The sequence below is a fragment of the Natator depressus genome, chromosome 8 (assembly GCF_965152275.1).
Source record: "Natator depressus isolate rNatDep1 chromosome 8, rNatDep2.hap1, whole genome shotgun sequence".
Classification (NCBI taxonomy): Eukaryota; Metazoa; Chordata; order Testudines; family Cheloniidae; genus Natator; species Natator depressus.
This window is the reverse complement of record NC_134241.1, coordinates 78,953,812-78,981,300: the sequence shown is the minus strand read 5'-3', so window position 1 is coordinate 78,981,300 and position 27,489 is coordinate 78,953,812. Positions and strand designations below refer to the sequence as shown.

The 27,489-nt window shown below is 41.7% G+C and overlaps 1 protein-coding gene across 1 annotated transcript; it reads right to left on the bottom strand.

Annotated features, from left to right (window-relative positions):
* Window positions 1-18,498: 18,498 nt before the first annotated feature.
* LOC141993016 (uncharacterized) lies at window positions 18,499-24,461 on the bottom strand. Its single transcript, XM_074962358.1, has 3 exons — window positions 23,706-24,461; window positions 22,667-23,126; window positions 18,499-18,592 (listed from the first exon to the last, which is right to left on the bottom strand). Exons 1-3 carry the CDS (start codon window positions 24,286-24,288, stop codon window positions 18,499-18,501), a joined length of 1,137 nt encoding a protein of 378 aa, XP_074818459.1. The 5' UTR covers window positions 24,289-24,461.
* Window positions 24,462-27,489: the final 3,028 nt, after the last annotated feature.

The following is a 27,489-nucleotide window of genomic DNA, read 5'->3' as shown; positions in this document are numbered from 1 at the left end:
GCTATGACTTTTATTAAATCTTCACTACAGCATTATTTTCACAGATTGGGAGGCAAAAACTAATTTTCAAAACTGCTTCACCCTACAAGGTCACCGCCAACAGCTTGAATGCACATGTCAAGGAGACATCTGCTTCCAAAGCACCAGTATACATTAAATGTGCATTATTTTGGAATTGTAAGATACTTTCCATTGGGGAAAAATGATTATGCAGTAATTAATTAGCTTTTAACTGTTCAGTAGAAAAGACTTTTATCCCCCACTCCGTTTATGTCATAACTGCTTCCCTAATTTCCCAGACTTCAGCATTCACAAAGTATGGCCATTGACACATGCAGACTTGAACTAAGCTGTCTGTTCATTAATGATGAATCATTATGTGATTACTCAGAGAGAATGTAAGATCAATGGTTTCTTCTGCCCAAATATTTTTATAGCTTCATGGATTTCAAGGGCAGAAGGGATCATTGTGATCATCTATGCTGATCTCCTGCATAACCCAGGCCATAAGACTCCCCCAAAATAATTCTTAGAGCATATCTCTTAGAAAAACATCCAAGATTGATTTAAAAATGGTCAGTGAAGGAAGAACCCACCACAACCCTTGGTAAGTTGCTCTAATGTTACTCTGAATGTTAAAAATGTATGCTGTATTTCCAGACTGAATTTGTCCAACTTCAACTTCCAGCCATTGGATCGTGTGAAAACTTTCTCTTATAGACTGAAGAGCCCATTATCAAGTATTTGTTCCCCATGTCAGTACCACTATATGGCCTGTTTTCTAATCGTTTAATCATTCTCATGGCTCTTCTATGAATCCTGTCCAATTTATCAATATCCTTCTTGAATTGTGGCCAATAGAACTGGACACAGTATTCCAGCAGCAGTCACAGCAGTGCCACATACAGAGGTAAAATAACTTCTCTTCCACTATTCAGGATTCTCTTGTTTTATGCATCCAAGGACTGCAGTAGTCCTTTTGGCCACAGTGTCATACTCATGTTCAGTTGATTGTCCATGTCAAGGTTCCTTCCCCACTCTGAACTCTAGGGTGCAGATATGGGGACCTGCATGAAAGACCCCCTAAGCTTATTCTTACCAGCTTAGGTTAAAAGTTGCCACCACCAAAGTGTTACACAAAGAACAGGGGAAGTGCCCACTTGGAAACATCTCCCCCCAAAAATATCCCCCCAAGCCCTACACCCCCTTTCCTGAGGAAGGCTTGATAAAAATCCTCACCAATTTGCATAGGTGAACACAGACCCAAACCCTTGGATCTTAAGAACAATGAAAAGCAATCAGGTTCTTAAAAGAAGAATTTTAATTAAAGAAAAATCACCTCTGTAAAATCAGGATGGTAAATACCTTACAGGGTAATCAGATTCAAAACATAGAGAATCCCTCTAGGCAAAACCTTAAGTTACAAAAAGATACAAAAACAGGAATATACATTCCATTCAGCACAACTTACTTTATCAGCCATTTAAACAAAACAGAATCTAACGCATATCTAACTAGATTGCTTACTAACTCTTTACAGGAGTTCTGACCTGCATTCCTGCTCTGGTCCCGGCAAAAGCATCACTCACTCACACACACACACACACACACACAACCTTTGTTTCTCTCCCCCTCCGCAGCTTTGAAAGTATTTTGTCTCCTCATTGGTCATTTTGATCAGGTGCCAGCGAGGTTATCTTAGCTTCTTAACCCTTTACAGGTGAAAGGGTTTTTCCTCTGCCCAGGAGGGATTTAAAGGTGTTTACCCTTCCCTTTATATTTATGACAGTCCACAACCCTCAAACTTTTTCAGAGTCTCTGCTTCCCAGGATAGAGTTCCCCATTGTGTTAGTATGGCCTATATTCTTTGCTCCTCTGTGTATTTATTTAAAGTCAGCCGTTTAAAACACACATTGTTTGTCTGCACACAGCTTACCTGGCCATCCAGATTGCTCTCTGTCCTCTTCATTGTTTACCACTTCCCCAATTTTTGTGTCATTCTTGGTGCTAGCGGATTGTCATTACACCCCCCCCCCATGCAAAATACTGTATTTCATTTGCATCAAGGCACATTTACTTCATTAAAAATGAATAGTGGGGGGAATGTGTGTGCACAAAAATAAAACACACACTTAGCACTATGTCTCAAAGATCTTCTGGGCCTGGTTCTCCACCCTCTTACACTGCTTAAAGAGGGGCGCGATGTCACTGATTTCACTAGAATTTCATGACATCAAAATGGTATAATGTGGAGAATGAGACCCCTTTGTTTTGATTCTTCATCTGTCTAGAGACTATGGAACAGGATGCCATCAAAGTGTATCATCAGCAAAAGGGAATGGCACAGTATTGGTTTCTGCAAACAAAATGCCAGGATCAAATCAGCAATTGGCTCCTATGGATTTTGTTTCACCCTGAATTTGTACTGAACTCTGGTCTTATAATGGATGAAAACTTGTGACCACAGGGCTGATCTATATCCTATTCGAATCAATGGAAAACCTCCCATCTACGTCAGTGGGAGGTTGATTAGGTCCACAATGCTCAAAACAACAAGCTCATTCAGAAAATGTTCACAGCATGGATCCATTTCGGGGTAGCAGGGTGTGATAGACCGTCCTGGGTTTATAACATCTTCCAAATGAATTACCAAAGGGAAGGAGACCTCCACTATTCCCTGTGTGATGCGAACACGTCATTCCTATGACTTTACAGGACAGTCCCAGACTGACATCTTCCCCATCCTGAACTGAACCCTGGCTTTGTCCCTGTGTAAGCAATATAAAATACCGAGTTGTATTTTCCAACCCTTTAAATTATAGAATCAATAATTACAGAGCTGTGGTAGTGTTTCAAAAGTTAAGGATGAAGCTAGCTTTTTATTATACATTACACAATTTTTATAGAATCTCCTACTGTTGCTATCATTAATACAGCTCCACTGCCAGTATTTTAACCACCACATCATCTAAGCCTAATACGATATGAAGTCTTAATCTTCTGTGATAAAAATGGCCCATAATAAATTTGGGAAGCATTAAGTACATGTGTAAGAATACCAGATGAGTGCCATTGTAATCAACTGTGCCCACTGAACTAGTAACAAACTGCATCTAGAGTTTAATAGCCCTACGATTCACCCACTCAAAATAAAGCCATGGGCTCAGGTCAATGCACATGGCATTTGACATTTGCATTAGCACCAAGAGGAATCCTATCTCTAATGGTTCATTCTTTACATTTGTTCTTGCTATATCCCACTGGTTGTATTTTCCACTGTACTTCTCCTGGGACACATTTCCTCACTACAGACCTATGCAAGTTTGTTTGGGGTGAGTTTGTTTGTTTCCAGAGTGACTTCCAGCGGAGGCAAGCTTAGCACAGCTGCAGGAGCTATGGCTAAGAGGCAGCTCTCCTTTCGCTTTTTTAGCAGGCTTGCCGCAGTGTGTGACAGAGACACAGTGAACCAAGCCCCTGGGTAGGGAGACCCCACTAGTCAGTTAGGTCTGTTGCATGCTCCTTTTTGACCCTTGACTGGCAGACACAACTGCTTTTTCTCCTCTTTTTGTGGTTTCCTTTCCTCCCTCGATGTGTTTTGTTTTAGGCCTGTTTGTGGTTTCTTTCTTTATTTGTTTAGTGTTTGGGATTTTTTTGTTTGTTTGCTTGTTTTCATCTCACGTGTGATTTCCTTGCAGAATGGAAGAGGTCGTTGTGTGTGTGCATGTCTTTGTGTAAGAGAAACATTAAAGTTGTTTTTATAAAGATCCCTTTAAATGGAAACGCACCTTTAAACTGCTTGTTTTGATCATGTATCTTTTTATTCCTGGGCACCAAATTCTATGTGGTGCTGAGCACGCTCAACTCCCACTGACCTCAGTTTTTATTAGTGACCCAATGGGGAGTTGAGGTCAATCAGTGCCTTGTAGGAAGACTTAAGCAGCACCTCCAAAGACCGGGGCTCTTGATCTGTGTTTTTCACTTTCTTTGGTTTCATCTATACCTCTCTTGCATGTAGAATAAAAAGGATATTCAATCGACAAAATGGTTGGTTTCATAAAGGTACCTTGCTGTAAATGGTGTTTGCAGCAGGTATTATCCGGTTCATGTTACTGGGGAATTTGGAGTTTAAGGAGTAAGCTAGTTGTAAATTGCAAGGCTGACCTGTAACTGAAACTCTGCATATTCTTCTGTAGTATCCCAGCTATATACGTTCAAAGACAAACTGCACTAGTAACAGGTCTGATTTTCTTTCCGCAATAGTCAGCAATATTGTCCTGCCTCAGGTCTGAACCTGCTGCAGCTGAATCAAGTATTTGCTGAGCCTGAGGCCCAAACCTGCTGTTGTTGCTTTCATCCTTTATTTGCTAACTGCCTGATGGCACCTGCCTGCCTCCCCTGACACAGTGATTGGGACCACACCATCTCAACCACATATGAAAATCTGAGGTGGATTTCCTACACACTGCTTAGACTTACACTGGCATCAAAAAGGTGTTTCACCCAGCATATGCGAATTCTGTATTAGACCTCGTCTTGACAGATAAAGATGAACTGATCACAGAACTAAAAATTAATGACAGCTTATGTACAAGTGGATCGTGACTTGATCACAGTTATAATGTGGAACCGGGATAAAGTCCAGACAAGCAATATATACTTGATGCTATAAAAAGGGATAAATTCACAAAGCTGAAAACTATTGCGCCACATCAGCTGGGAAGAAGAATTTAATCAGAAAAGTGTGAATGATAATTTGGGATTTAAGAATACTTTACTAGATACCCATAGAACCACAATGGAGGAAGAAGACCATGTTTGTTAAAAACAAACCTGGGTTAGAGGGGAAGTGAAGGAAGTTATAAAAAAAACAAATATAACAAATGAAAGAAAGGGGAAGTTGACGGTAATTCATATAAAGCAGAAGCTAGGAATTATCAAAAATTGACAAGGGGAGCAAAGGGATATAATGCAAAATCTATGACCAGCAGAGTTAAGGACAATAAATAGATTTTAAAGTATATTAGGAACAAAAAGAATCCTAATAATCGTACTGGCCAATTGCTAGATGGAAATGGTAGAATTAATAATAATGCTGAAAAGGCAGAAAATGTTCAATAAATATTTCTGTTCTATATTTGGGAAACAACAGATGATGTGGTCATATAATATAACTCTCTTTCCATTACATTAATATCTTAGGAGAATGTTAAACAGCAGTTACTAAAATTAGACTTTTTAAAATCAGCAGGTCTGGATAACTTGGATTCAAGAGTTTTAAAGAGCTGGCTAAGAAACTTGCTGGACCATTAATGTTGATCTTCAATAAGTCTTGGAACACTGGGGGAGTTCCAGCAGTCTTGAAGAAAGCTAAGGTTGTGCCAATATTTAAAAAGGGTAATAGGATGATCCGAGTAACGAGTCGGTCTGACATTGATCCTGAGCAAAATAATGGAGTGACTAATATGGGACTCAATTAATAAAGAGTTGAATGAGGGTAATACAATTATTACCAATTAACATGAGTTAATGGCAAATAGATTTGGATTGCCCAATAAACTGGGTACAAGCAAACAATATGCATTTTTAATATATGTAAATATATACATCTAGGAACAAAGGATGTAAGCCATACTTACACAATGGGGGAACTCTCTCCAGGGAAGGAGTAACTCTGAAAAAGATTTGGTGGGTAATCAGCTGAACATGAACTCCCAGTGCAATGCTGTGGCTAAAAGAGCAGATGCAATCCTAGGATGCATATGCAGGGGACTCTTGAGAAGGAGCACAGAGATTATTTTACCTCTGTATTGGCCACGATTGTCACTGTTGCTGGAATATTATGTTCAGTCCTGGAGTCCACAATTCAAAAAGGAGGCTGATAAATTGGAGATGATTCACAGAAGAGCCATGAGAATGATGAAAGGATTAGAAAACATGTCTTACAGCGATAGACTCAAGGAGCTCAGTCTAGTTATTTTAACAAAGAGAAGGTTAAGGGTGACACAATTACAGTGTACATGTATATATAAGGGGAACAAATACTTGATAATGTGCTCTTCAAGCTAGCAGAGGAAGGTATAACACAATCCAATGGCTCAAAGTTGAAGCTAGGCAAAGTCACACTGGAAATAAGATGGAAATTTTTAAAAACAAGGATAATTACCCATTGGAACACTTTACTAAGGACCGTGGTGGATTCTCCATAGCTGGTAATTTTTAAATTAAGCTCAGATGTTTTTCCTAAGAGAAATAGTCTAGGAATTATTTTGGGGAAGTTCTATGGTCTGGGTTATACAACAGGTCAGACTAGATGATCACAATGGTCCCTACTGGCCTTGGAATCTACAAATACATTCTAGTATGAACCAAGAGAAACTTTCTGGATTGACCATGTTTCCTTAAAGTATGACGTGGCCAGAAAGCTTGTGTATTGGCCTCATTGAGCAATTTGCAAGGAAGAAATTTGGAACCATGTATGCTTCACAGAGCTGGTCAAAAAAATTAACAGAACAGTTTTCGGTCAAAAAATGCAGTTTCATCAAAATCAAAAGATTCTGCAAGAACATGTTGATTTCAATAACATTTTCAATGGGAAAATGTTTCATGTTGACATTGTCAGCATTTCATTTTTATGTTATCACTTTATAATTTCAATTAATTTAGTTTCTTTTTATGTTATATTAAAATAATTATATGTCTATAATATTGTGTATACACCTAAAATAAGTCAAAACTAAATGATCAAAACAATAGTAAAAATGAAACATTTCATAACAATCAATACAAAATGTTTCAGTGGCCCTAGATCACGATTCTAGAATTTTTGTTTGGCAGGAAATTTTGGCTTTTTGTTCCAATTCGGAAAAAAAAAATTCTGAAGTGTTGTAATTTGCTGTTTCCTGATCAAGTCTGTTTTTCAAAATTTAGTATCTCCATTAGAAATCCAGTGGTGAAATAAGGGCAGACTCAATTATATGTGGATCCGGGTCCAGTGCTAGAAGGGGGGTCCATGGCTCCATAGATGAGGAACCTACTACTGGAAAAAAATCTAACACTATGGTCTGGTCTCCCACCTTGAAATATGCACCAGCTGGATATGCGCCACCCCTCTCAGCAAATCCAAACCCCTCTCAGATGGCTGTTTCCCGGTTGAGCTCAGTTCTTGGGCAGCAGACAACACAGAGATTAAGAAGCTGCCATTCCCGCCTCAGCTGCCAACGATGGCCAGAAGAGGAGACTTGGGTTTACAGTGCCCTCCCATCCAGTTACTGACCTGAGGTAGGAAGAGGATGGTGCAGTCAGCAACCAGCCTGCACACGAATGTCCAATTATGCACTTGTGCTGCTCTGCTGAGGCTGCTTTCTGCCCTGCCACATGCAACCTTTCCAGGTACAGTTGGCATCTACTACTACATGTTGTAATTGCAGTTTTTAAGGAAATCATACCACTAGATTGAGTTCTGACTAATAGCAGACACTCAGGGTTCCACAGCCCTGTAACTGGACTCTGAAGAAGGGAGAGGGTTAGGAACATCCCATGAACACCTGTCAGAGCCAGGAGGCTCTCCTCCTGTTCCCTTACTCCTCAGTTCCTACTGTATGCCACAACTATCATCCTGACTAAAAGCTTTCCTATATGGCAGCACATATCCCTATAACTAGACCATTGATCTAAGCTAGTATCTGCAAACTTTGACTATATTTTTAAAATAAATAACAATGGAAATGAAAACCAGTTTTCTTACAATAAATTGTTATTCTAGACTTTAAACTTCCCAGTACCAGAAAAAGGTTTATAATACTATACTGGTTTATAGTATTTACTGCCTGTTAACAGCTGACATCACAAATACAATTTTATTAACCTGCATGTATTACTGGAACAATATAATTCCAGATTAATTTGGGGACTTTTTTCCCCCTTAGAAGCTTATTTTCAGGGTCTCTTTCTGACAGTTAATGAGAAGAAACTCAGACTAAATTTAATTATTTAGTGATCATGTCATTTGACTCAGGGGTTCTCTGTCAACAAGCTTCCAATCTACTTTCCAGTCATTTGTGAAAATCTTGAATGATAGTCCATGGACCTTCTGACATCAGAATTCAGGTTCACATGCTAATACTAAATTATAAAATGAGTGTTTTATAATGGCATTAAAACATATTCTAGTAATTAACAATTGTGATACTTATTCATTGTATCTAGTAATCGTATTTTTTATTATGCACTTTACAATAAAAAACAAAGGTGATTTCAGTTCTATTTTTTGTGAAATCTGCACCTCACTGAATGTAGGAAAGCAACCATCTCTTAAACCTCCCTAATATTTAATAAAGCAGTGTTTAGCATAGCATTAGATAGCAGAATGCACACCTATCAGATAATAATCAAATTAAATGCAGGACACGCACAGCAATTGAATGGTTAATCTTATGTATTCTTAGGAACAAACTGCTGCTTTTCTCATTTTTTACCAATTCTATCATCAATAATATAGTTCTGCTTTGTTCACAGATTACTTACAAGTCACCTGGGTTTTCTTTGCCCATATATGTTTCTAAACCTCTTTCCTTTTGAAGAAAAGACAATACTGGAATCTTTTATGGTTGAGAACTATTAGGATAAAACCTAACAGAAATTAAATATAGGAAAGTTTTAAAAATGTCCTAACAGGGAAAATAAAAAAAAAACCGTGAGACGCATGAGAAGCATATAAAATTACTTTACATACGTCCTTCAAAAAAGTGTAATACATAGTCAGGTCACATTATTGCACATCAAATTCTCCAGGTCTCTAGATGCCAGTAGCAATTATCCATAAAAGCACATGTTTTCCCTGGTGACTAGCTATCGGGATTTTTTGAGTATACCTAAGCATAGCCTTGAGCAAAACTCCTACAGGGTATATTTGGAATATAGTATTTCATTTGGATGAAATATCAAGGTTTCAGTGCAATATGTCTATCTATGTATTTATACATCTGTTTCAACATATTGATTATTTATCTGTTGACTTTACTTACATGATACAACTGTGTATAAATGTAAATAGGTCTCCTGAGTTCTTACGTGAAGAGTTTTAAAAATACAGTTTTCTGGCTACTGAGATTATGTTCTATAATTACATGTACCTTAAACGTATGGTGTCCGTTTACTAAATAGTTGTTGCCTGCTCTCAGATTGTTGTGGCTGTTGGACTGATTCTATGGTGGCCATTGTTGCCGATTCCTTCCTGTGAAAATCCAGCTCATTCTGCATCAGTTAATGATAACGGAACCCACTAGTGGCTGTTATTATGTGAGTTATGATCACAAATTCCACCAGTACAAGTTTGGAGTCTTTAAGGCAGCAAATTCCAGTGCAGCATAGAACAGAGGAGAATAAATTTTTGATTGATCATCTTTAAAAGTATATGAGGCAATTCAACTTTCTGAAGGGTTTTAAACACTCCCATCCAACATTTATATTACTGCAAACAATAATGGTGTTACAGCTTTAATGAATGAAATCTTTTGTAGGCCTTTACATTTCAGCTTTAAAATGACCATGAAACATAAAAAAAGTTGAAAAAGAAGAAAGTCTCATCTCCATTCCTAATAATACATTCACAGTCATGAATACTTTTCTCCTTCCTTTCTGGATTTCTGCAAATATATCCTATTTATCTGATTGGATTTCTGTCCCATCTTTCTACATATTACATCTAATTAGTACCCCCTGATGAGAAACAGCCCACTGATGAAAAAAGCAGTTAGATAAGATCTACATTAACAAATGTAGTTCATTTAATATCATTTGTGCTGCTGCATTATTAATAATACATAATTACCCTGTGCAGGATGTAAAGGGGAGAATAAAACCATTGTTTAATTTCTTGGCCTTTGCAAAAGGAGCAGTATATTTGCTAGAATAAAACAGTATCGGACTATTGGTTGCCATCCATCATAGAGCTTTATGTGTCAAACTATGTTATTAACTTTTTGTGTGGAAAGAACTTCTATATTTCACTGAAACCCTTCGACTAACCTGAGATGGCAGTTTCCATACTGCCACTGGAGCACTAAATCCCTGTTTCCAAAGCATTAAGTGAAAAGGTTTGACAGATGGCTATCTGAAAGTTAAGATTTTCAGCAGGCTATCAGGAATGCTTTTCTGTGCGTTGATACCTACACAAACTTTAGTTAGCTAAACTGAAGGAATGGCATATGGAACTCCCCATGTGCCACACCAGGATATACTTCTTTTCCAATGCTTTAATCTTTCCCTTTACCCTCTATGTAAGTTACTGTATGCATTGTACATCATAGGAGAGTGGGAATAGGGACCTGATTCACCGTTGCCCTGCCCCGCTGTAGTCATTTATACCAGTGCAAAGTGGAAGTAAATACACATCAAAGCAGTCTGACAGCATTTTACACCCACTTTGCACTGGTGTAAATGACTGCTCAGGATAAAGACAAATCAAGTCCTGTAGCCCTAAAAGTTACCAAACCATGAGTCGAATTCTGTGGATGAATTTCAATGGGAATTTTTCCAGAGTAATAAAAGAGCAATGTTTTAATTATTCAGTCATTTGTGTTGGAGATACTAGAAATACAGCAGAACTTAGATTTTATAAATAACATTGTTACCAATTACCAGTTATATAAACCATTTTTCCTGATCGGGGGAGGGAGAAAGCATATAACAAAAAAGTGACGTCAATGAAGAACAAATTGGCATCCCTTCATGTCCTGATGCCTTGGTGCATTGGAAATCACTTTAAAGTGGTTTGAAGGAACTAGAAAAAAGTGATGCAGTGCACCATGCTCCTATTTATGTACCATACCCCACTGTCATTTTGAGATGTTCAATTTGATGATTTTTTAAGAACTTCAACTTCTCATATTAGAAACACAAGGGTTCTACTGTACAGATTTGCTTAGATGTCCTAAAATAAATATTGCTTTAGCTTAATTGTTGATCCAAGAATAGGAAGTTCTAGATTTCTTTCTTAGCATCAGAATCTGGATCTGTAGCCACACTGTCAGCATTACGAATCCCAAAAGTTGTCAGGGAGACCAGGTCCATGTCCCCAAAACCATCTGCAGCTGCAGGCAGAGACGGGGCAAATATAAACTGCGACTTTTTAAAGGATGTAGTAGCAGAGTGGCACTCAGAAACATTGCGCTTCTTTACACAGTGGGGTAATGTGCTCTATGGGGGTGAGATTTCTAAAGTACACTAATGTGTTGTGCATTAATGGGTCCATGTAGAACCTGCCGGTATATCCTCACCAAACAGTTTCAAACAGCACTTTTATAAAGTGCACTAGGGAACCCGTGCACACCAGGAGGATCTACACGGACCAAGTAATGTGCTATTTCCAATTATATTTAGAGTAAACAATGCAATTAGATGGGAGGATGATCTTGTGGTTCAGGCACTGGAGTGAGATTCAGGAGACCTGGGTTCTAATCCCAGTTCTGCCACACACTTGCCTTTGTGACCTTGGGCAAATAATTTAATCTTTTTTGCTTCAATTTCCCCAAATGTTAAATGGTGATATTACCACTTCTCTATCGTACCTCACAGGGATGTTCTGAGGATAAATGTGTTAATGTTTCTAAGGCACCAATATACTCTGGTGATGAACACCATAGAAAAGCCTATTAACAGCACTATTCAAGTGTATCCATAAATAACTCTAAACTCCCTGCTCTAAGCACACATTCCAAAGGGGTATGTATTCCTCTGATGTTTCAGGGGTTATATGCAGAACATTACTGCTAATGGAAATCCTTCATGCAAGTCCCTTGCATCTTTTTAGGATAAGAAATACAGCCCCAAAGTGTGTGTGTGTTGGTGACACAGCTCTTAAGATGTGTTTCTTATGTTATACTAACATTTCCTAATGTGTTACATGGGAGACTAAAAATCATACAACATGATGATTGTAAAACAGGTTGCTAGCGACTGCATTGCTCATATGAAATATTCCCACCGCAGTGAAACTGGTCTCTCCTCACAACAAAAATAAACATACACAGAATCCTCCATGGACTGGTACTAAGCAATGATTCTAACAAGAAGCAGAAAATGTTACAAGGAAGAACTGAATTAACATCCTCTTGTATGAAGGTAACAGGTGAGAAGACCATGAAATGGAGACGTGGAGGTAATACAACATCACAAGAGAAAAATGTAAAATCAAATAAACTTGTATATGTGAAGGACAAAAAACATTAGCTACAAAAACAAACCTATATTACAAAGCCAAAAAATAAGGACTGTAAAATGAATGCATGAGAGAGAAACAAGATAGGACAGGAATCACTACACAGAGTTTTTCAGGCAGGAAGACAGGCAAGATAATGGGTTGAATTCAGAAGGCAAAGAGAGGGTAAGAGATAGAGGCTGATTCTATATGCATTGAATGTATGAGCAAGGCCCTGCTCAATTAAGTAGTTCAGCAAAATCTGATCTATGGAAGACAAGGTGGTGAAGGGAATGGCTGCTTGCACCATTCTGTTAACTATTGCAAGGACTAAAGAATTTGGTCTTAAGTTGTTAAATGTTGTGGGTCACTTTGAGAGGCCATGGTTCTGCCAGGAGCGTACTGCCAAGTAGGATCTGCACTTCAAAAAGTTGCTGTTGAAAAGGATTACCTAACACTGGCCACAAGGTCACCTGAGGCTGTTCCCTTCATTTCTGTTAGAGGTACAAACCTGAGGAAAGGTAAAAAAAACTTCTCCAATGTTTATAGTGTGCAAAGGAAGGGGGAGTTGCATTTTACACTAAGGAGAAAGCAGTAGGGACCTAGCTTTCACCAGGTCCCCAAATAAGACAGGCAACAGAGAAAAGTAAGTTTCAAAAGAAAGAAGTTGGGTCCACCGAAAGCCAGGAAATACTGCCAGAACCATACAGACAAATTTAAATATGACAATTTTCAGACAAGAGGCTTTTGAGGAGGTAGAATTAATCTGACTCTAGAGACCTACAGACACCTTTGACTACTAAGGACCCTTGAAAAATGTAAGGGTCTAACAGAGAGAAATCCAATAAATCATACATGGAACTAGAAAATAGTCTTTTTTAAAGGACAACATTTAAAAAAAAGAATAAAGCAAATTTTGTATCTAAAATCATATAAGCTAGTGAATCAGAGAAACACAGACTGAGGGTGGGTTTTGAGTACACAAGAAATTCAGAATAAGGCCCAAAGTGTTTGAAATTAAGTTTTAACTTGATTGCCTTTCTTAACTAAGTCTAAAAAGTGTGAGCAAGCCTAAATGGTTAGAGTGCTTTATAGAAAAATCTGTCCCAATTACTAAAAGGCCAGTCAGGGTTTCTAGGACCTTTCAAATTAATGAGCATCTTGGCTCTTAACTTGCTTTCTTTGTACTCAAAATTATTGTACATACTTTCCCATTCCCTTGGTGGAATGATGTGGCCCTAAATCTGCGGACGTAAAATATTTTACTTGCACAGCCTGTGAAATAAACTATTTTTAAATAGAAATCTTGTAAAAATAGGCATTTGGATTTTATTTTCCTAGTGATTAAAGTAAATGACAGTAATATTTTATTAAATAAAATTAGGCACAAATTAAATTGAAAGGGTATATATTTGCTGTTTAATCTGAGAGTCCATTGGGCACCATTCTTCCTAAATATTTTTTCGTCACAATCTAAATGCCGCATTCTTTGACTTCAGTGGGATTTAGTCACCTGAGTAGGAGCTGTAAGATCAGACCCTAATGGCTAATCTACAGCAATAAGCCTCTGTAGCTGCTCACCCACTGAAACTGCAAGCTTTCTGGATTCCACAGCCACAGAAGCTTCTCCTAATTTGGGTGGGCTAACATCCTCTCGCATCTAGCCTTCATGAAATCTTGGATTAGGCACTCTTAGGTTTAACTACTTCCCTTCCAGGGTCAGACTTTCATTCTGCCAACCCACTCACCACATAAGGCTATTAAGCTTTGGAAATGGAGCTCACTGGACATATTTGGAGTCCCCAAACATTTTTTCTGTCTGACTGAACGTCAGGGAAGAAGTTTTAAGGGCAATATCCTGAAATGACCCAGCATTTCCTAATGGTCAAGTCTGATTTGGAAGTCACCCAGGGAGAAGGAAAGAGGGGCCATTCAACCCAACGATTATTCCAGACAGAGCTCTTCAGTTACAGAGGGTCAGGCAAAAATCCTTTCTCCCACACTTCAATTCAGTGATGCCTTTTTAGTGTCCCACCTTTTGGCAATGCAGAGATCCAAGTAGATCATGCATGGTTGGGAAGGCTAGAGGTCACTGATGCTAGCTTAGGATTTATTAGCCATTGATCTCTTAGATTCTGGTCGGGATGTTTTTACAAAAAATGGACAAGCCTCTAGAGTTTTGGATAGGTGATATAAATAACAAACATGAGTTTGGTTACATCAGTGGTGTTTCTTTTCCTGCTTTGTCTCTTGACCGTATAGCAACTCTTGGGGCTTCATTCATTGTACCATGTGCTGCTTCATCTGTTCAGGCTTTGCTTTTATGTTGGGGCTGTAGGGTAGCTGTGGCAGCTGTTCTTCAGCACATTTACACTGCTCTGACTTCTGGCAATCTGTGCCGTTTTCTCTCAGTAGTAACCATTCAGCAGGCCTCTGTGCCACTGAGCCACCTGTCCCATTAAGTGAGAGGTGTAATTTGTTTTGTTCATTAAATCTGTTATCATTAGCACACAGTACAGTAGGTAGATAACACACTTGTGGGAGTAATGTAGAAAAGTCCTGTACAATATACAGGAGCTGGGTTTGATGACCCAAAAGACCTATTCTTTGAACCTACCATCTATGAATATCTGCTTCTTTGGTTCTCCTTTCTCTGAGGTGGTGACTAATCATTGTTTTTGATCCAAAACATTTTACACAGTTTTCTTTTAAAGCTTTGTTAGTATAAGTACAGAAAAAGCAAAAGTAGTAACTCGCTGCAGAGTATTGTTGATTTGCAACAATCATTGGACTGGGTCATTTGGACCCTAATAAAACTAAATCTAAGCTCAGGTATCAGGCATGCATAAGGCCACCAGAACTGGATAAAACAATAAGACACACACATATTTACATACACATGCACCCACTATGGAATTCATGAAAATACCCTTAATATTCATAAGTTACAAAATACAAGTTCAGCATAACACAGGGATGCCAGCAACTACAGTACCATCAGAAAAAGAGCATGGCCACAGTTATCTATATAGGATAGTTGAGGTTAATCAGGGGTAGTGCCTTGACAATACCTACCAAGTATTAAAAACCATGAGATTAACCCTGGAACATTTACTCACACTAGTAGTCATCTTAGGTCCTGATTCCAATATTCATTGTGAGTAGCACTTTCCTCTGACTACTACCCAAAATGATTAAATGAGTCAGAAACTGGCCCTTTGATTCTAAGTTCTTTGGGGGAGGGACAGTGTCTTTTTGTTTGTTTGTACAGCATCTAACACAATGAGAACCAATGGGCATTACTGCAAGTAAGTGTTCAGTGTTAACTAATTAATACACTATCAATACATTGATTTCAGTGGGATTATTCTCATAAGTAAGGACTGTTTGCATTTTTCAGCACACCTTATATTCTAACATTACAGATGAATTATCATTTCAATAGCTGCTCTATTGCACAGAAATATCTAATGTGTAGGGGAATTTTTTTTTTTAGACCAAGACCAAACACACAGTTAAAAAAAAAAATCTACATTTAATGAAAAATATTTCATCAAGTGAAGCATAAAATGCAATATTAAATCTAACATTAGTGACATTTCATAGATCTTGGTATAAACTAGGGAACAGGCTTTGTTTGAACTCTGCTGCCCTTATATTAGATTTTTTAGAATTAATTTATTTCCTTGTAATTTTCATTATGTTTTTATTGCATTCATGGAACAACCGTGGAGCCTTCCTCTAATTAATTTAACACCTGTAAATTCCCCATGGCTTCTAATGAAAGATTGTGTAGACTATTGGATAAATGTCTAAATCATATTCCAAAGGTTGTGAGTTCAAATCCTATTAAGGTTGTACTTATTAATGTTTCTGTTAACTTTTTTCTGTTAATGCAGTTAATTTTTTTCACTTTTTAAATGTGAAAAGATATCTGTTCCAAAATATTTCACCAGGGAGGGATGGAAGAGGAAGCAAATTTAGAAAAAGACTATATCAGCCATTTAAGATGTGATAACTGTGTTATTAAAAGGGGGAAGGTTGGTGTTGTGGTTAAAGCATAGAAATTGGAGGCATAAGACCTCAACCCTGATTATGAAAGTTGTCCCTGCGGGCAGATCCAGATCCATATCCATACCCTGGATTTTAATTCTCTGTCTGCCACAGACTTCCTGTTATGACCTTGGTCACTGAACCTCTCGCTATTCAGTTTTATCATCTCTAAAATGGAGGTGGTAATATTCACAGACCTCAAAGTATACTAATAATCAATCCTTTGCATAGCTCTAGCAATTTCCATTATGGATCCAAAAGCTAATGAATTCAATCTGACTACAGAGGGATTTTGTCAGACAGTTCATTAGCTTTGAGATCCCTAATGAAAATTGCTACAGATGTGCAAAGGATTAAATTATGTTTCTAGAAACAGCCATATTAGAAAAGGATTTAGTTGTTCAAAAATAACCCTAAAAATATCCCTCCCCAAATTCAGAGCTGCTAACCCTAGAAGCAGGGAATCAAATAATACTTATATTGATCTTGTCTAATGTAACTATTAAAATGGCTAATATCAGGAGCAACAGAGTTCGAAGAAAACCCCCTCTCTAGGTGACCTACAATGGTCAGGTTAACAGTATCTTCCATCTGATTAACAGATATAATTGTATATATATTGCTTTGCTTTTTTATTATGTGCTTTTCTTGTTTAAAAGTGGACAAGATGGATTTTCTTAAATGTTAAGCTCTATCCTTCTCCACATACAAGACATTTATTATGATTACGTGTGTACAAAAATGCAAACCTTGGTATTACAAGAGCAATATACCAGACTCCCTATCATATGTCCTATATGTTGATGCTCTTCTTTAACATGTGTTATTTATTATGGGAGTCTCAGTTATATCCCACCTGTGTTTGTGATTTATGAATACTGAATATGTTTTATACTGACCTCATATGTGTGAGGGCAAGAGAAGGGTAGTCATCTATACTGGTTTCTCTAGTTCATGGGGCCTCGTGCTTTTCTTGGAGGGCAATAAAATATGTGGTTCAAATTAATCTATGTTATAACTCCATAGGAGCCACCAGAGTTACAAAAGGTATTAATTTAGCCCCATAAATTAATACCAAACTATATTTGAACTGGAGTAATGCCATCAAATGACTTTCCCAAGTACTCATAAGGGATTTTGAGTAGATTTACATGAACATTTTACTCTTCTTGCTCACAAATGAATGTATAAATGTCAGGCACAGTTGCACTCCAAGTCAGGGAAAAAACAGTTTGTTCTTACTTTATAAACAATCCACAGATCAGTTTAGAAATGCTCAAATATGTGAGGCACTGGTGGGCAACCTGCAGCCCGCGGGACGTATAGAGCCCATCAGGGTAATCTGATTGCGGGCCGCGAGACATTTTGCTGACGTTGACCATCCACAGGCACGGCCTCCCGCAGCTCCCAGTGGCCGCAGTATGCCGTTCCTGGACAATGGGTGCTGCGGGAAGCTGCGGACTGCCGGGACATGTGGCCCGCCACTTCCTGGGACTCCCATTGGCCAGGAACGGTGAACTGCAGCCACTGGCAGCTGTGGGAAGCCATGCCTGTGGACGGTCATCAGCAGCAAAATGTCTCGCGGACCGCAATCAGATTACCCTGATGGGCTGCATGCGGCCCCCGGGCCACAGGTTGCCTACTACTGATGCGAGGGCATTGGCTCCCAAGGAGGAAATGCCCACTTTGTCATAAATATCATCCAGCCATGAGTCACAGAAAATTCTAAGACATACAACCCCCCCATAGAATTGATTGTGGATACTATACTATATCGGACAGTGCACTTCCCTATGCATGGTAGCCATCATACTGTGTCAGAAGCTTTTTGGCTCATCCTCTCACTTTACTTTGAGTCCTGTTTTATATTTTGTATCATGATTTGATAGCACATAAAACAACCTAAGCTCCGGACTTTAAAAAGAGTACCACAATTATTTACAGACTTGGTCCTCCTGAAAGCTGCAGACAGTAGCTACTCTGAGAATTTGTGCTAAAAAAGACTGATTGACAAATAGAGCTTTGTTCTCCTTCTAGGGAAAAATAAGTTTCCAGGGTCATGCTCTTCGTATTTTCAAAGAGCTCTGAAAGCTCGGGAGATCCAAGGGAGTCAAAATTGACTTCTTGTTACTGATCACAAACTCCATAACTGGGAGGAAGAAGATATAGGCCTTGATGTGGAATGTCAGGATCTCTACCAAGGGAACTGTTTTCAAAACAAGTCTCTAGATAAATAAAAAGCTGGATCTTCAAATGGAGAAACTACTAGCATTAGAGTCACGGTGCATATGCTGAAGAGTTCCATCAATATAGTGTTTCTGCAACAACAACTTGTCCCTCCCCCTGCAAAAAACAAAAATAAAACTAGAATGTCCAGGAAGAAAGGGAGAAAGACTCCGTTTACCCATATGTTAACAACATTCCCAGGGTTCCTGGTAATATATGTATGTACCATTGCACTTGAGAGGAAACCTTTTTTGTCTCCACATTCTTATGATTCATGCTGGCTTATAAAAATAACTTGCACAACACTTGGGCCACATACTGCAGTCCCTCCTCAATCCTGACTCAGGGCCACATACTGCAGTCCCTCCTCAATCCTGACTCAGGGTATGTCTACACTACGGAATAAGGTCGAATTTATAGAAGTCGGTTTTTTAGAAATCGGTTTTATATATTCGAGTGTGTGTGTCCCCACAGAAGTGCATTAAGTGCATTAACTCGGCGGAGTGCTTCCACAGTACCGAGGCTAGAGTCGACTTCTGGAGCGTTGCACTGTGGGTAGCTATCCCACAGTTCCCGCAGTCTCCGCTGCCCATTGGAATTCTGGGTTGAGATCCCAATGCCTGATGGGGCTGAAACATTGTCGCGGGTGGTTCTGGGTACATATCGTCAGTCCCCCCCTTCCCTCCCTCCCTCCGTGAAAGCAAGGGCAGACAATTGTTTCGCGCCTTTTTTCCTGAGTTACCTGTGCGGACGCCATACCACCGCAAGCATGGAGCCCGCTCAGGTAACCGTCACCGTATGTCTCCTGGGTGCTGGCAGACGTGGCACGGCATTGCTACACAGTAGCAGCAACCCATTGCCTTGTGGCAGCAGACGGTACAATACGACTGGTAGCCGTCCTCGTCATGTCCGAGGTACTCCTGGTCGCCTGTGTGATCAGGAGCGCCTGGGCAGACATGGGCGCAGGGACTAAATTTTTAGTGACTTGACCAGGTCATTTTTTTTAGTCCGGCAGTCAGTCCTATTGAACCGTCTTATGGTGAGCAGGCAGGCAATATGTCCTTCTGCACCGTCTGCTGCCAGCCAAAGATGTAAAAGATAGATGGAGTGGATCAAAACAAGAAATAGACCAGATTTGTTTGTACTCATTTGCCTCCTCCCCTGTCTAGGGGAATCATTCCTCTAGGTCACACTGCAGTCACTCACAGAGAAGGTGCAGCGAGGTAGATCTAGCCATGTATCAATCAGAGGCCAGGCTAACCTCCTTGTTCCAATAAGAACAATAACTTAGGTGCACCATTTCTTATTGGAACCCTCCGTGAAGTCAACCCTGTAAGCCGTGTCCTCAGTCGCCCCTCCCTGCGTCAGAGCAACGGCAAACAATCGTGCATCTGAGTTGAGAGTGCTGTCCAGAGCAGTCACAATGGAGCACTCTGATTGGGCTAAAACATTGTCGCGGGTGGTTCTGGGTACATATTGTCCGGCCCCCGTTCCCTCCCTCCTTCCGTGAAGGCAAGGGCAGACAATTGTTTCGCGCCTTTTTTCCTGAGTTACCTGTGCGGACGCCATACCACCGCAAGCATGGAGCCCGCTCAGGTAACCGTCACCATATGTCTCCTGGATGCTGGCAGACGCGGTACGGCATTGCTACACAGTAGCAGCAACCCATTGCCTTCTGGCAGCAGACGGTGCAGTATGACTGGTACCCGTCCTCGTCATGTCCGAGGTGCTCCTGGCCACGTCGGCTGGGAGCGCCTGGGCAGACATGGGCGCAGGGACTAAATTTTTGGTGACTTGACCAGGTCATTCTCTTTAGTCCTGCAGTCAGTCGTATTGAACCGTCTAATGGTGAGCAGGCAGGCAATACGGATTGCTAGCAGTCGTATTGTACCATCTTCTGCCGGGCAGGCAAGAGATGACGATGGCTAGCAGTCGTATTGTACCATCTTCTGCCGGGCAGGCAAGAGATGACGATGGCTAGCAATCGTATTGTACCATCTTCTGCCGGGCAGGCAAGAGATGACGATGGCTAGCAATCGTACTGTGCCATCTTCTGCCAGGCAGGCAAGAGATGAGGATGGCTAGCAGTCGTACTGTGCCATCTTCTGCCGAGCAGCCATGAGATGTGGATGGCTTGCAGTCCTTCTGCACCGTCTGCTGCCAGCCAAAGATGTAAAAGATAGATGGAGTGGATCAAAACAAGAAATAGACCAGATTTGTTTTGTACTCATTTGCCTCCTGCCCTGTCTAGGGGACTCATTCCTCTAGGTCACACTGCAGTCACTCACAGAGAAGGTGCTGCGAGGTAGATCTAGCCATGTATCAATCAGAGGCCAGGCTAACCTCCTTGTTCCAATAAGAACAATAACTTAGGTGCACCATTTCTTATTGGAACCCTCCGTGAAGTCCTGCCTGAACTACTCCTTGATGTAAAGCCACCCCCTTTGTGGATTTTAGCCTCCTGAAGCCAACCCTGTAAGCCGTGTCGTCAGTCGCCCCTCCCTCCGTCAGAGCAACGGCAGACAATCATTCCGCGCCTTTTTTCTGTGCGGACGCCATACCAAGGCAAGCATGGAGTCCGCTAAGCTCACTTTGGCAATTAGGAGCACATTAAACACCACACGCATTATCCAGCAGTATATGCAGCACCAGAACCTGGCAAAGCGCTACCGGGCGAGGAGGCGACGTCAGCGCGGTCACGTGAGTGATCAGGACATGGACACAGATTTCTCTGAAAGCATGGGCCCTGCCAATGCATGCATAATGGTGCTAATGGGGCAGGTTCATGCTGTGGAACGCCGATTCTGGGCTCGGGAAACAAGCACAGACTGGTGGGACCGCATAGTGTTGCAGGTCTGGGACGATTCCCAGTGGCTGCGAAACTTTCGCATGCGTAAGGGCACTTTCATGGAACTTTGTGACTTGCTTTCCCCTGCCCTGAAGCGCATGAATACCAAGATGAGAGCAGCCCTCACAGTTGAGAAACGAGTGGCGATAGCCCTGTGGAAGCTTGCAACGCCAGACAGCTACCGGTCAGTTGGGAATCAATTTGGAGTGGGCAAATCTACTGTGGGGGCTGCTGTGATGCAAGTAGCCCACGCAATCAAAGATCTGCTGATATCAAGGGTAGTGACCTTGGGAAATGTGCAGGTCATAGTGGATGGCTTTGCTGCAATGGGATTCCCTAACTGTGATGGGGCCATAGACGGAACCCATATCCCTATCTTGGCACCGGAGCACCAAGCCGGCGAGTACATAAACCGCAAGGGGTACTTTTCAATAGTGCTGCAAGCTCTGGTGGATCACAAGGGACGTTTCACCAACATCAACGTGGGATGGCCGGGAAAGGTACATGACGCTCGCATCTTCAGGAACTCTGGTCTGTTTCAAAAGCTTCAAGAAGGGACTTTATTCCCAGACCAGAAAATAACTGTTGGTGATGTTGAAATGCCTATATGTATCCTTGGGGACCCAGCCTACCCCTTAATGCCATGGCTCATGAAGCCGTACACAGGCAGCCTGGACAGCAGTCAGGAGCTGTTCAACTACAGGCTGAGCAAGTGCAGAATGGTGGTAGAATGTGCATTTGGACGTTTAAAGGCGCGCTGGCGCAGTTTACTGACTCGGTTAGACCTCAGCGAAACCAATATTCCCACTGTTATTACTGCTTGCTGTGTGCTCCACAATATCTGTGAGAGTAAGGGGGAGACGTTTATGGCGGGGTGGGAGGTTGAGGCAAATCGCCTGGCTGCTGGTTATGCGCAGCCAGACACCAGGGCGGTTAGAAGAGCACAGGAGGGTGCGGTACGCATCAGAGAGGCTTTGAAAACCAGTTTCATGACTGGCCAGGCTACGGTGTGAAAGTTCTGTTTGTTTCTCCTTGATGAAACCCCCCGCCCCTTGGTTCACTCTACTTCCTTGTAAGCTAACCACCCTCCCCTCCTCCCTTTGATCACCTCTTGCAGAGGCAATAAAGTCATTGTTGCTTCACATTCATGCATTCTTTATTCATTCATCACACAAATAGGGGGATGACTACCAAGGTAGCCCAGGAGGGGTGGTGGAGGAGGGAAGGAAAATGCCACACAGCACTTTAAAAGTTTACAACTTTAAAATTTATTGAATGACAGCCTTCTTTTTTTGGGGCAATCCTCTGTGGTGGAGTGGCTGGTTGGCCGGTGGCCCCCCCACCGCGTTCTTGGGCGTCTGGGTGTGGAGGCTATGGAACTTGGGGAGGAGGGCGTTTGGTTACACAGGGGCTGTAGTGGCAGTCTGTGCTCCAGCTGCCTTTGCTGCAGCTCAACCATACACTGGAGCATACTGGTTTGGTCCTCCAGCAGTCTCAGCATTGAATCCTGCCTCCTCTCATCACGCTGTCGCCACATTCGAGCTTCAGCCCTCTCTTCAGCCCGCCACTTACTCTCTTCAGCCCGCCACTTACTCTCTTCAGCCCGCCACCTCTCCTCCTGGTCATTTTGTGCTTTCCTGCAGTCTGACATTATTTGCCTCCACGCATTCGTCTGTGCTCTGTCAGTGTGGGAGGACAGCATGAGCTCGGAGAACATTTCATCTCGAGTGCGTTTTTTTTTCTTTCTAATCTTCACTAGCCTCTGGGAAGGAGAAGATCCTGTGATCATTGAAACACATGCAGCTGGTGGAGAAAAGAAAAGGGACAGCGGTATTTAAAAAGACACATTTTATAAAACACTGGCTACACTCTTTCAGGGTAAACCTTGCTGTTAACATTACATACATAGCACATGTGCTTTCGTTACAAGGTCGCATTTTGCCTCCCCCCACCGCGTGGCTACCCCCTCAACCCTCCCCCCTCCCTGTGGCTAACAGCGGGGAACATTTCTGTTCAGCCGCAGGCAAACAGCCCAGCAGGAATGGGCTCCTCTGAGTGTCCCCTGAAGAAAAGCACCCTATTTCAACCAGGTGACCATGGATTATATCTCACTCTCCTGAGGATAACACATGAACGGATGTTGCTTGAACGCCAGCAAACATACACTGCAATGCTTTGTTGTACAATGATTCCCGAGTACGTATTACTGGCCTGGAGTGGTATAGTGTCCTACCATGAAGGACGCAATAAGTCTGCCCTCCCCAGAAACCTTTTGCAAAGGCTTTGGGAGTATATCCAGGAGAGCCGCGAATGCCAGGGCAGAGTAATCCTTTCACATGCTTGCTTTTAAACCATGTATAGTATTTTAAAAGGTACACTCACCGGAGGTCCCTTCTCCGCCTGCTGGGTCCAGGAGGCAGCCTTGGGTGGGTTCAGGGGTTACTGGCTCCAGGTCCAGGGTGAGAAACAGTTCCTGGCTGTCGGGAAAACCGGTTTCTCCGCTTGCTTGCTGTGAGCTATCTACAACCTCCTCCTCATCATCATCTTCTTCGTCCCCAAAACCTGCTTCCGTATTGCCTCCATCTCCATTGAAGGAGTCAAACAACACGGCTGGGGTAGTGGTGGCTGAACCCCCTAAAATGGCATGCAGCTCATCATAGAAGCGGCATGTTTGGGGCTCTGACCCGGAGCGGCCGTTCGCCTCTCTGGTTTTCTGGTAGGCTTGCCTCAGCTCCTTCAGTTTCACGCGGCACTGCTTCAGGTCCCTGTTATGGCCTCTGTCCTTCATGCCCTGGGAGATTTTGACAAAGGTTTTGGCATTTCGAAAACTGGAACGGAGTTCTGATAGCACGGATTCCTCTCCCCATACAGCGATCAGATCCCATACCTCCCGTTTGGTCCATGCTGGAGCTCTTTTGCGATTCTGAGACTCCATCATGGTCACCTCTGCTGATGAGCTCTGCATGGTCACCTGCAGCTTGCCACGCTGGCCAAACAGGAAATGAGATTCAAAAGTTCGCGGTTCTTTTCCTGTCTACCTGGCCAGTGCATCTGAGTTGAGAGTGCTGTCCAGAGCGGTCAAAATGGAGCACTCTGGGATAGCTCCCGGAGGCCAATACCGTCGAATTGTGTCCACAGTACCCCAAATTCGACCCGGCAAGGCCGATTTAAGCGCTAATCCGCTTGTCAGGGGTGGAGTAAGGAAATCGATTTTAAGAGCCCTTTAAGTCGAAATAAAGGGCTTCATCGTGTGGACGGGTGCAGGTTTACATCGATTTAATGCTGCTAAATTCGACCTAAAGTCCTAGTGTAGACCAGGGCTCAGGTAAACTCCTTCTGAAGCCATTGGGAAATTTGCCTAAGTCAAGACTGAGTCAAAATAACAATGAAATACAGGATATGGCTTGCAGGCTGCATAATAATATTTTGGTTGTGTGGCATTCAGACAATGCACCCCAATACAAAAGAGGCTGTCCAAATGAGCCTTTGAGTTTTCAAAATATACGGACATAGTTAATATGACAGGTTTCAGAGTAACAGCCGTGTTAGTCTGTATTCGCAAAAAGAAAAGGAGTACTTGTGGTTAGTCTCTAGGGTGCCACAAGTACTCCTTTTCTTTTTATAGTTAATATGGTTACACACAAAAGGGACTACATAAAAAGACAAGACAACTCACAACTAGCAGTTTGCACATGCACATATCTGATTTATCAGGGTAGTTACAGTAAATGCACATGCAAATTAAACTCATAATTGCATGCACTTTGTGTGTGCCGTGGTGTACATGAATTTTTTAAAAATCAGACACCAAATGATTAAAATGTGATGATTTCTACTGTGTTATAAAAATAATCACATCTATTTTTCATTTTACCTTCTAACAAGAAGTTCTTAGATTTATTTTAGAGGATTTGAGTGCCTCTAAATTTTTCCAAGAGGAAAAAGCATTACTAGGACAAATATTTTGCTATTACATACATCATGTTTAATTAATTTTACTAAGTAGGAATGGTATTAGTACAGACATTTATGAAAATAAGTAGAATTGTTTTATTATTTGTAAATAATTTGCACTGACATTTTCCAGTAAACATAAAGGACAAAGACATTTCATGAAACATGTAAATCAAACAGGTTATTATTTCTACCTCTTAAATGTTTTAGCAATGGAGACAAAGATCTCAGTGCATTTTGGGTTTTGTATTTTCACACTTAGTGTTCCACTGGGAGAAAAAAATTGCCAGTTTGGACCTAACTCCTGGATCTCAGTCAGCCACGTTCACCCCCAACCTCTCCCGCCTGGCCTCCTTACCACCCCGTTTCCTCCAAAGGTTTTAACTGTGTCTCCTCTTTTCAGTTCCCTGTTTTCTACCAGAAAGCAAAGTTAGTTTACTGCAATGAAACAACTCCATAACCTGAAAGATTGTGTAACTCTTGCTTCCCCTCTCCTTCCATTTCTTTATGCTTCTCCCTGACCGCTTCTTTCATCACTTTCTTCTCACTCCTCCTCTTCCACTTATCTTTGTACCAATATTCCCATTGCTTTCCTTTTCTCATCCTCTCATGGTTTCTCCTTCCATCTATCATGCCCTCTTTCTGCCCCTTGGCTTCCCAGACTCTGTCCTCCTTCAACCTCAGTTTCTCACTTTCCCCAGGGGGTGGGGTGGGAGAGAGAATATCTCTCTCTCTGCCCATTTATCTCCATAGTTTCTGTCTTTTTCCTAAACCACTGTTCCCCTAAAAATTTTGCCTGTCTCTGTCCCCACCCCCATGTTATTGTCATAGCATTTCTCCCTTCTCCAATACCAGAATCTTCCCCCTTGTTTCCCAGCCACCTCCACTGCTGAATTTCCTCTCACCCACCCTTTCAGTGCCCTTTTCTGGAGGCAACAGAAAGGTTTCTCATAAGCCCCTATATTAACAGGCTGCTACATCTCTGGGAAGGGATTTGAACAAGGATCTGCCATATCTCAGGGAGTGCCCTAAACATGTGGCGTTGGAATATTCTGAAGTCAGTCTCCCTCAATATCGCCTGTTGAAGCTGTTCCACTCTGGATAAATAATATAAAAATTCACTAGTGCAGCACAGCTAGATACTGGATCTCCCACCTCCCAGGTGAGCGCTCTGACCACCAGACTATAGAGCCATTCTTATGCTTGTTCTGTCTCTGGCCCTGAAGCTGGTACACCGTGGATAAATTATGGAGGAATCAAACCTCCTCCTCCCCCTGCTTCTTGCAAAAACAGTGTCGACACCTAATGCCAAGAGAGGGTTTGCAGCTGAGAATCCCAAGCGGAGGAAGGCACTTCCCTGCAGCCTGGACTTAGGTGCCTACCTCAGAGAAGGCTGGGGCTTTGCACCTCCCATAGGTGAGCCACCTCCTATCATGCTGGCTTTTGTGAATTCCAATTTAAGGCACCCAGTGCTCCCCATTCATTGTATAGGGATCATAAGTGCCTAATTCAGGCTTTGTGAATCCCAGTGATTTTCTAGGAGCATAAGAGTTTGGGGTGGTGATGCCACGCATCACTACACCGAAGTTTCTTGGGGCATATAGCCCAAAGAGCATATAATATGAACCAGAACTATAATCACTACCTTCTATTTCTATAAATAGATTAGGGAAAACAAAGTTGCTACAGAAGCTTAGCATGAAATAGGAAATGTTTGCATCCTGGATATCTTTGAATCGGTTAGAAAGCCTGAACCAAAACCAGAATAGGAGGACAGTATAAATGACAGGATGATTTTTTTTTAAAATGGCGATAATTGCTGAATCCCACTATGTCAACTTCAAAAGGTAGAGGAGACTCTAAAAGTGGGCTATATGGATTAAGGAAGCATAAATCTGCCGACAGTTGGTGGATTTGAAGGGAGGTATCCAGTGTCTGGCAGAGAGTCCAGGGAAAAGGATGCATGGTCAGGATAATAATGGATGGGGAGGTGTAAAGGAGTAGACTCACCCCTGTGGCACCTCCTCCTGGTCACTGGGAATTAGCTCTTTTCCAACATGGAGTGCCCTCTGCAGGCCAGTGATCCACCACAGCTCTGGCCCCTCATGTCCCTCACAGACCCCAGTGCCCCTTTCTCTGGGGTTCTACATCCTGGCAGAATCCCCACACTGTGCCTCTGGGTCTCCCCTTCCTGGGGAAGCCCCAAACCACT